The 11,133-nt window shown below is 40.0% G+C and overlaps 1 protein-coding gene across 6 annotated transcripts in view; it reads right to left on the bottom strand.

Annotated features, from left to right (window-relative positions):
- Positions 1–8,614, bottom strand: part of St7 (suppression of tumorigenicity 7) — a 261,881-nt gene extending 253,267 nt beyond the window's left edge. For 4 of the 6 annotated variants that reach the window (XM_078040323.1, XM_078040322.1, XM_078040328.1 and 1 more), the window contains exon 1: positions 8,464–8,614. In XM_078040323.1, coding sequence (XP_077896449.1) covers positions 8,464–8,614 — 151 coding nt within the window. Of the gene's footprint in view, positions 1–7,846; positions 7,907–8,463 lie in introns of those variants that run through there. The other 2 variants (XM_078040324.1, XM_078040326.1) reach the window with 2 other exon arrangements.
- Between the last annotated feature and the right edge of the window lie 2,519 nt (positions 8,615–11,133).

The following is an 11,133-nucleotide window of genomic DNA, read 5'->3' on the forward strand; positions in this document are numbered from 1 at the left end:
GAACTTTGCTTGTGTCTATTTACTAATAAAATACTGACTTTGTAGCTACACCAAATACCTCTAAAGAACAAAGCTCCAGACTCAAACTGCTTTGTGTAAAAATTACTTCATTTTTAAAGACTATTTTATTCCTCAAAGTATTTCTACTGTTTCTGCTATTTTAAATTGTTAAGCTTTTTTTTTTTTAATAGTAAAACAAATAGGCCTTGTTCCCTGACCTAAACATTCCTTTAAAGTCTTTAACTCTTCACAGGCTTACTCAAAACTTCTAAAAAGATGGATACTTACCCAGAGCTTTTACAAGATTTGGAGATCAACTTCAGAAACAAAGAGTTCTCCACAGAGTAAGAGTATAACTAGCACAATTCCAGTTTCCTAAAATTCAGAGGGCAAAAATAAACGTTGCCTTATTTTGTACCAAAATTACACAGTGATTCCTCTAGCTACAGCCATGGCTAGCAAAACACTGCTGGAACTAGCTGGGCCTCCTCACTTTCTTATTTTAGCTCAGTACGTAGTGCAGGAATGCCTGCTATATTTAAATGATGGGTAAGAGGAACACATGAGCAACTGTCCTGCTCCACTGTAACATCGAAAACACTTCATTACACATTTTCTCTCTTCTGGAAGATGCAAAACCCATTATAGACATCTTCACAATGACATCTCAAGTACAGTAAGGATGTGTACAATAGACATTCAGTAGTGTGGTTCCAATCAATAACCCATTGTCCTGACTATTGAAATCTAAGAAAGTATATCCAGCATAAGAGATACCATTATCTATTTTAACCTGTCATTTCACTGTGAGATGCAAGCCTATAGAATACAAGAGTTTAGGGAAATAAGCTACCAGAGTGCCTTGGATTTATATAGCATTTTGCAGTCTTAAACGCACTTTCTCATTCATTTAACCATCTTCTATGAAGCTACATTCTAATCAAAAGACCAATTCTCTCACCAAGCTGGAAGGCAACATACAAACATTCAAATGATGCCTAAGCATGTGCTTATGGCTGTTTAAGTTGTGGTATTTGTGCATTTGCACGCTGTCAATTCCATTTTAGACCCACATCTGGGCAACCACTGAGCTACTGTGACCCATCTCTCCGGTCATGTTTACACCACACCATCCCTTCATCCCCTTAGTGTTTTCTCCATTAGTTGCTTCTCTGGCAATCACCTCTTCTGAACACAGAGGAATGCTCTTTCTTTTTCTCCCTTATTATTGAACATTTGCCCAATTACCTCAGGAGGATCCTCTTGAGTTTTAGTTGTCAAACAAATGATAATAGTGCTGAGTATTAACAATATCCCTGTGAACTAAGAGGAAGGAGAAACTTAGGTGGTGAAGTGAAACAAGTAATGGACCACTAGTGCTATCTATCTTGGAAAGCCTTGGGTATGTCCAGTCTGAGCTGTGTGCCATCTTGTCATGTATTGCCACTGGGCAACAACATTTGATAGAAATACAAGGATGAGAAAGTTACAATCCTTGCTCTCTAGCTCTTCAGAGTATACTAAGGAAATCTTCCCTTCTAAAGGTACTGTAAAAGTCTCCACCAAGTTCTCATCCTCGTTTTCAAGTTAAGCTGCTTTCACACTGAAATACTTCCCCCCACTCTACTGAAATACTTTTAATGTGTTTACTTGTATTGTTAGGACAACTAGTATTATAACAGTACTCATATTTTTTGCATGTGGAGTTAAACAATTTTTTTTTACTTTATTTATTTCTTTATGTGATGCTGAAGATTGAATCCAGTGCCTCTCATATGCTAGGTGAGCGCTCTACCACTGAGCCACAACCCCAGCCCCTCATTTTGTTTTGAACAATTTTTATTCCACATATACAAAAGAGAATATCAGCTATATTAAGGATATTAACAGATTTTTGTGAGCAATTCCAAGGAATCTATGGATCAATGATAAAGCAGGCAGCACAGTGCCTGACTCATAAAGGTTAATTCCTCATCCCTCCCTAGTTCCAATCAACAGTTTACACTCAATTTATTTATTTACTTATTTATTTATTTTTAATTTTATTTTGGTGGTGGTACTAGAGATTGAACTGAGGACCTCATGCATGTCAGGCCACATCCCCAACCCCAAACTTGTTTCTAAGATGTGACTTCTATGTACAGTCCTTGTTCTAAGGAAACAAAATACATCTGGAGACATCAGCAAACAAGACAACATATTAGAAGACACTAATTGTTCAACATGGAAAACAAGTACAGAAACTTGGAAAAATATAACTGACATGAGATTGTGTATCCAAATAATAACTGACAGTAATAATAGAGCTATAGTTTATTTTTCTTAATAGACAAAAAATATTTTGTAAAGAAATATTTCAGTAAAACTAGCTACAAAGCAAATTTATATAATATCAAAGACTATTTTTACTCTAGCTTCTCTTATAACCTTAGAAATGAGTGCTAAAGTTAGAAGAGGGGACAGGCAAATACATGAACTTAAAATGGTGCTAAATTATTTCTAGCCACATTATGTTTCTGTAAGTTATGTTTCATTGTGCCTGCCAATATTGTTCTGAAAATTTTTCCCAACTAAATCTTTCTTCTACTCCCTCTTCTCCACATAGGCAATTTTTTTTTCTTACATTGGTAGAAAGTACAAGGTGTGTCACACAAATTGGCTCCCAAAGCCAGTAATTTTCAACATTCTTTATATTAAATTTATAATATGGACCAGAAGAACATCCTTTCTTAAATTCTTCCCCTAAAGAACACATCAAATGTATTAATATTCTGAAACATCAGTAAACATGAATAATTTTACTCAGTAAACACAATTCTTGACTTCATAAGAAATTACTACATGGTAAATTTCCAAATCATTTCCTAAAGGACAGTTCCACTGCTGAGTCACCACAACCAACTGGCAAAATTTTCATTCATTTAATGATTACAAACTCAGCATGTGTTAAGCCAAAATACACTCTTTTCTAGATCCTAAGAAAGACAAGAACTACTCTCATGGAGTTTACAAGGACATGGAGACAATGCAAAATTAACAAATAAGCCAGAATTACTTTAAACAGTGTTTGGTGCTATACAGAAAATTCAAACCTGGTGAGATGCCAGTGACATAATGGCCATTTTAGGTAGGGTCAGTAGGGAAAGCCTCTAAAGAAACGAATTTGAGCAGAGATGTGAATGGCAAGTAGACTGCCATTCCAAATCAATTGGAAAAGCCTTCTGGGTAGAGGGTACAGCTGGTGCAAAGTCAGGTACAAGCTAGGGATGTTTAAAAAGGAATCCCAGCTTGTATGGGATATCATGATCAGAGAAAAGAGAAGTTCAGATTCAAAGGGTAGGATGATCATTACACTTTGTAAGCCAGGGTAATATATCTATATTTTATTTTCTGTGCAGTGGAACGCCATTTAAGGAAGCCACATAAAATGTAGAATTGTATTCACTAATTAGAGTCAAAACTGGGGGGAAAATACATATATGGTCCATGTATTTGATTGCTACTATACCTATACTCAATGAAATTCATCCCAAGACACCAACATGAAATCTTGGAGTCAAAAAAAAATCTTTAGGAATATAAAGTTTCATTTTAAATAGATACATAAACTGGGAGGCTGAGAAAAAGACATCATACAGATTGCTTCATTAATGACTAAACGAAATATCTCCAACAGTAAGTAAAGGCAACTAAGGTATATGAAATACATTGTAAACTCAAAACTGACATTAATCAGAAAAATGTCATTTTCTGTGTCCACAAACTGGACCACCATGAGTGAGATACATATGATCCACCATAGAATTGAGCCTCTGACCTCGATTAAAATTGACAATTTAGTTGGAGCATATGCCCAGTAAAATGTTTGATCAATTCTAGTGTTCCAATCCCAAATCACTTTGCATATTATAACTTGAGAGATTTATTCATCCAGTGAATGATAAAGACCTTTTATTGCCAGATGCAGTGGCACACCCCTATAATTCCAGTGCTTGGGAGGTTAAGGCAGGAGGATCATGAGTTCAAAGCCAACCTCAGCAAATAATGAGGCACTAAGCAACTCAGTGAAATCCTATCTCTAAATAAAATACAAAATAGGGCTGGGGGTGTGGCTCAGTGGTTGAGTGCCCCTGGATTCAGAGCCCGGTACCAAAAAAAAAAAAAAAATAGAACAATCATTTTCAACAGGGAAACAAAACTGAGCTGTAGCTAATATGATTTAACAATACAGGAGAAATGCTTCTGTATTTATCATCTTAATTTAAAATGCAAACATATTTTATAATATAAACAACTTTTAGCCTAAGCCAAGATATTATATCATGCATTTGTTTCCCAAAAGAAATGACATAGAATTTCAAATATCTTTGAAATTTCTAGAAACAAAATTGAAAAATCATTTAAACTGCTTGGTGAAAAATGGCAAAAGTGAATATTTTTAAGAAAAAGTGTGTCATGCAAAGTGTTTTAAATACAACTCTAAAACCTTAGAACATAGGTTATAAGAGAAAGTGCCATCAACATCAAAGAATAAAGTTATGCCATTTTTTAAGATAAATCTATTATTTTTCTGAATAATAACTTCATGACTACCCCAATCTATAATCAATTTTCTGCTTTCTAGAAAAGCATTGTCTTATGATATTAATTCACTTGAAATCTTACAAGTGATATAATTAAGGGTTTTTTTTTAAATTCTATTTTTAGTAAATCATAAAATTATATTAACACTCTCCTATCCAACTTAAAGGCTGAGCATCAAAAATCAATTATCAAAGCTAATCAGTGTAGAGCTACTCCTCTAATATGTTTATTTTCTCCTTTCTTTTTATAATTCATTTTTCTTATATAAGATATGGTTGCCTTTGCAAAGTTTTCTGTGTGTGACCTAACTGAATACTATGAAATTCTTGGAACTGTATCCCTACTCTAAATAGTTTTGGCTCAGCAGTGAAGATCAAGCAAACCCAGTGGTGAGAACAGGGAAGTAGTATAATGAAACTAAACTACACCTTGAAAAGAACCACTTAATATTTTTTACTTAGAAAACTACATGTGAGCTAAAAACAGGTATGCTTGTTCACTAAGGTCCTTTCCCTTTATTGTTTTAAATGAAATTCCACAATTCATGGTTCTCTGGATCTGAACTTCACTTTCACATCTTTGTGTCTTTGGAGAAAGTTCATCCACCTCTATCTCAAATTCAGTACTAGAATTCTCTCACCCTTCCCAGTTCAGTTCCAGGGAAATTTCCACTGGGTTGTCCTCCTCCACCTTACATTATGGAAACTTGTACTCATGTTATAAACTCCTTATTTTTAGCCTGAGTTTTACAAACATCCATCTCATCACAGTACCAACCACAGTTCCCATGCATAGGAGGCATTCGAGAATTATTTTTTTTTCCAATTTAAAGTTAAGCACAATTGCTACAACACAGTCATATAAAGTTAAAAATATTAAAATTGCCATAGATTGGGGCTGGGATTGTGGTTCAGTGGTAGAGCACTCGCCTAGCAGGGGCCGGACCCGGGTTCGATCCTCAGCACCACATAAAAATAAAGGCATTGTGTTGTGTCCATCTACACCAATAAATAAATAAATAAATAAATAAATAAATAAATAAATAAATATTTTTTAAAAATTGCCATAGATAATCAAGATATTAAGAAGAACACACCAAGTTGATCTAAGAACAACTCAGAACATTTTTACTAGATTCCACCCCTACAGGTGCAGAGCAGTTTCTGCATCACAGAAGCCCTGGCTCCTGTCTCATAGCTCTGCCTCACTGTGATGGTGTGGGAGGCCTGTGTCACCTGCAGATCACCTAAAAGCAGTTCTAGATTCACAGCCTTTCCAAGAACATACTTGCCTTCATCATAGGAAGAACAAGGACCACAATGCTAAAGAGCAAAATTAATCCTGTCAGACCCATTGAGATCTCCCTGCAGGGTGAAGTTTGATCAGAGGAAAACAGTCTCTGCCTAACCTAGAGGAGGAGCTAGCTAGAAAGTTCTTCTCTGAGTCTTCCTCCTCAAGAACTTTCAGAAACTTGTTCCCAAACAGAAGGGAAACTAGCAAGAGAAAGAAGAAATTAAGTTGACAGCAAACTTTTGGCAGTTTTTCTAACTTCCAGCTTCTCACTTTAATTTAAAAGGGAAAAAACTGGGCATGGTGATGCATGCCTATAAATCCCAGCAACTCAGGAGACTGAGGTAGGAGGATTACAAATTCAAGGCCAACCCCAGCAATTTAGCAAGGCTATGTCTCAAAATAAAATGATAAAAAGGGCTGAGGATGTAGCTTAGTAGTGAAGTGCCCCTGGGCTAAATCCCCCATACCAAAAATATAAAAAGTAAATAAAATAAAAGGGAAGAAAAAGGCCTCCAATATCTGTCACTGACTTTTGAAAAAACTAATCTTTTCTGAAATGGTTTAGTCTTAATTTTACATTCTCAATACAAAGTCTCCTTCCTCCTTTATATTGTCATAGAAATATCAGAGAGGTGAGTGTTCTCTGTGTGCTTCTCCTTTTATCTTCATTTATGACGAAAATGTGCAAGAAACCACACAGGAAACAGAAGTCGAGCATCACTGGGAAAGAGACCCAGGCTCACTCTATTATTTGTCTTGCCCAATGGCCTGTCCATCTTAAAAGTGTCTCTACCTCTTATATACCTAGATAAGAATTGCTCCTACCCAAACTGACAAAGTATCAGTGAGAAATGCTAGATTTAATGTTGCTGGAATAAAATGTAACAATTTTCTTCTTTAAAAACTGCACCCTTTCTCAGTAAATATTTTGCTTATTGGTTCTTCTGTATAAAACTGGCATGTGGCCACTGTATTGTGTGCTCATCTGCACATACATGCACAGATGATAATTTAACTTAATTTAAGCAAAATTTTAAAATTTGAATGTGTATTCGTGAGAAAAATTCACATTTAAAACTTTTTACAGTTAATTTTCAGGAAGAAAAAATTCAATGCATTTACCAATAAATTCATGATATATCTACACAAATAACTTTTTTAAAAAGTTATTTGGGGCTTGAAAGTGATATATTTGCCTGAAGCAAGGAAGACAATATTATATGACAAGTAGCCACCCTAAAGAATGAAAAATCCGAAAGCTAGAGTCTCTAGAAAGACTGGATCCAGTGGGCTAAGCAGTATCTATGTAAATGGGGAGAGAATTCTTGGGTACAGAATCCTACAGATAGTATCCTCTGAGGGATACAATCCAAGGGATAGTATGAAACAAATGTAAACAGGAAAGAGTTCAACTTAATCAAGATGCTGAAGGTTAGTATCTTAAATGAACAAGTCCTAACTGGATACATTGTTGCAAGTGTTTAAAAAGTGTTTTCTCAAAGGAGCCATTCACAAGAAAATGAATTTCCAGACCTAGACTTCCAAAGTATGTAAATCACTCGCTGGGAGATACAGGTGTTAATACTTATCTATGTCCATACAAAATTTGGAACTACAGGAATTTCCCCTGTGAAATTAAAGGGTGGTGGCTGTTGTTTTAAGAAACGCCCATCTATCTTGAATCCATGATTATTTTCACATTTCAAGGATTGTAACACTTCCTTTGAAATACTTTGTTTCTGCATTGTCCCTGGAGTGTTACTGTTGGCGTAGTCTTGTCTGTAGTGGCTGTTTATCGACTCAGCTCCAAGTTTATTAACACTGTCCTAGTTGCTTCTGCACCGAAGACCGTGGCCATGAGACACGCGGGAAGCACCGGGTTAGCCAGTGGAGCTTTGAGGGAGAGACCAGTAGCGATCTTTTAAAACCTCAACTGGGACCATCGGAAATTCCAGATCTCCTGTCTCACCTGGTGTCCCTTCCACATTCCGTTTGGTGACTTGACACGTCATCCGAGCTCCTGTGAACACCTGCGGGAATCCCTGGCGCTGCCTACATCAGAGCAACTACTCCGCGGGGCTCCGCTCGCGGCGGGCGCGTCCCGGAGGCCCGCTCCCCACCGGGCAGCGGCCGGTCCACTCCGACCGGACCGGACCGGACCGAGCTTCTGACGTTCAGCGCCCGCCTCGGGGCAAGTGGGGAAGGAAGCGGTCTGACACTGAGGCCCCGAGCTTCGGACGCAGTCGCCCGACGGGAAGCCGTCCCGGGAAGTCCGTCGCTCCCGACGTCCGTCCTCCCGGGTGTCCAGCCAACCGGCCAGGAGACCGCGGCCGGAGGTCGGACCGGGCCCGCCAGGCGGCGTCACTCCTCCTCCGCCTCCCGCGGGCCCCAGAAGGCCGCCGGCCGCCACCTGAGGCGCTGCGTCCCGGGCGGGCGGGCGGCCGCCGGCGTCCGGTGCGCGGGCCCCGGCGCGGCCCCGAGCGCGCGCCCGGCCGCCCGCCCCCGCCGGCCGCGGCCCCGCGCGAGTTGCACTAACTTTCCCGGGCGGGGGAGGGGCGAGCGCGGGCCCCGCTGTCCCGGCCTTACCTGTGCTCAAGTTGTCGTTGATTTTCAAGGGCACCCGCAGGATGTAAACCAGGAAGAGCACGATGAAGAACCACACGGTGCACAGATAAGTCCAGGACCAAACCATGCAGGACTTGAGCTGCTCCAGAAAGCCCGTGGCCGCTTCAGCCATTTTTCAGCGCTGCTCTCTGCTGCCGCGGCTCTCGGTGTCTGCCGGGATGATTCACCGGCCCCGAGGCGCCGCTCGCGCCGCCGCCGCCGCCGCCGCCGCCGCCGCGGCCCGGGCGCCCCCGAGCCCGCCCGCCGCCGGGGACGCGGGCGCGGCGGGAAATCGCGCGGGCCGCGGCGCGCTCGCCGTCCCGGCTCCAGGCTCGTGGCTAACTCTCTGTAGGCCTACAAGTGGCTTGCGTGGAGCGATCACGTGGCCCCCTGCCCCGCGTTGGGATGCCTTTTATATTTATTATACTCAAATTTGGAAAGACAGGCCCAGGGGAGAGCTGAAGGAAACTCGACGTAGTAATAAGTCACATACGTTGAGCGCTTACTATACGTCAGGCAGAGTCCCCCCTTTGTATAATCTCCGTTAATCCCTATAACAGTTCACTCTATTATCCTTCTTGGATAGACAGAGAAACTAAGGCTCATACCTGTCCCCATGTTTTACCCCAGGTCGAGCCCAAACCCCAATTGCAATCGTAAGTTCCAGAACCGAGGTATTAAACTAAATGCTCTGTTTCTTTCTCGCAAGACTCCAGCTCAGAGGGATGAATGAACCCAGGACACTTAGAGTCTTAAGAGCTGTGTTCTTGTCACCAATTAGTAGGTCTGAAGTCGCTGATTAGCCAGGTTTTTGGTTAACAGACGGTATTTACCTTTGTTCTGTCTCTTTTGAAGCAGCATAGGGAGGGAGTTTCCAAAGAAACATTGACAAGAGGAATATCCTCCAGGTTTTGTGTTTTGTTATTTTTGTTTTGGGGTTTTGTTTTTCTTTTTTGTTGTTGTTGTTATTGTTTTGTTTTTCTTTTTTCCGGTAACAATTAAAATGACTCTTAGCTTGTTTGTTTTTTTTTTAATTGATTTTATTTTTTTTAAATACACGACAGTGGAATGCATTTCGATTCTTATTACACATATAGAGCACAATTTTTCATATCTCTGTTTATATACAAAGTAGGTCGACACCCATTAGCTTGTTTTTAATATAAACAATTCTCTGTGATAATTTTGGCTTTTCCTGAACCTACTATTTTAAACAAAAAAAATTAAGAAAAATTTCTGCTTGTGCTGAATTGTATTTATTATATAAAAGTTTCCTGAAATTTTCAAGTCTGTTTATGTCCATAAATTATTTGACTTTCTATATGTTAGATGTCAATGAAGCATTTGCTGGTTTTTCCCATCTCACAGCTGTGGCCAAGGCAGATTAAGAAATCTGAGCATAGAGCAAAGTATTCATAAATTTTGTGTTGCTTATGTTGGAGTTCAGAATGCAATACCTCAAAGTATACCACTTTGGAGGCTGGGGTTGGGGCTCAGCGATAGTGCACTTGCCTGGCATGTGTGAGGCACTGTTTGATTCTCAGCACCACATAGAAATAAAGGTCTATCGGGGGGCTGGGGATGTGGCTCAAGCGATAGCGGGCTCGCCTAGCATGTATGCGGCCTGGGTTCCATCCTCAGCAGCACCACATACCAACAAAGATGTTGTGTCCGCCGAGAACTAAGAAAAAAAAAATAAATGTTAAAATTCTCTCTCTCTCTCCCCCTCCCACTCTCTCTTTTAAAAAAAAGAGAGAAATAAAGGTCTATCAACAACTAAAAACTAAAACTAATTTTTTTAAAAGCACTTTGGCTGCTTTGGTGTGCTGATTACTTCAGTCAGAAGGAATTGGAAAGGCCTCAGAAGTAAGGTCTTTCTGACCTCCCATCCATCTGCCTCCAGACCCTATTTTTTCCCCAAAGCAAAGTGAGTCATAGAAACCAGAATTCCCCTACTTGGAGGTGTATCATAAAAGCTAGAACTACTCTCCTTCAAAGTCAGCCATAAAACCTAGAAAGGTGTCGCAATGGGCAAAGTGTGACACCTGCAGTCAAGGGGAGAAATAAAGAGTGTCCATGCACTTCTACTCTTTTCAATGTTTTATTCACTCAAATCACTTAATACAATTTTACTCTATAGGTTCTTAATCAAGGAATGACAATTCTTAATGCTGGGCATTGCAACAGACATAATCAAACCATTCAAAGCAATCAAACCATTCAAAGCAAATCATTCTAAGTTAACTCAGCACTGCAAACACACTTAATCATGCCATTTCCTCTGCATGCTAACATTAAGCGTTAGATTTCAAAGTCTTAAGTCTTTGGTCTCAAGTCCAGCAGATGCACACTCACTCAGACCATGGTGATCAGGTTAGAAACCAACAGAGGCTTTTCCTGGGGTGGAACTGACAGTTGGCTGAGGAGATGGTCATAATGAGAAGTCCTTTTCTCACCAGAGTCAAGAGGCTGCTGTAGAGTTTGAGAGAAGTGAGGATGACACCAGAGGATCACGCAGATGAGAAGAGTTGGGATGTCAGTCTAGATCTTAGGCTTGTGTGCATCAGTGTCCGCTGGCTGAACATCTGTTCATTTGCTCCAATATTTATATTAAATTTTGGGAGCTTCTGCTCACCCTTTGTGTCCCTATCA

Source organism: Ictidomys tridecemlineatus, chromosome 2 (assembly GCF_052094955.1).
Source record: "Ictidomys tridecemlineatus isolate mIctTri1 chromosome 2, mIctTri1.hap1, whole genome shotgun sequence".
Lineage (NCBI taxonomy): Eukaryota > Metazoa > Chordata > Mammalia > Rodentia > Sciuridae > Ictidomys > Ictidomys tridecemlineatus.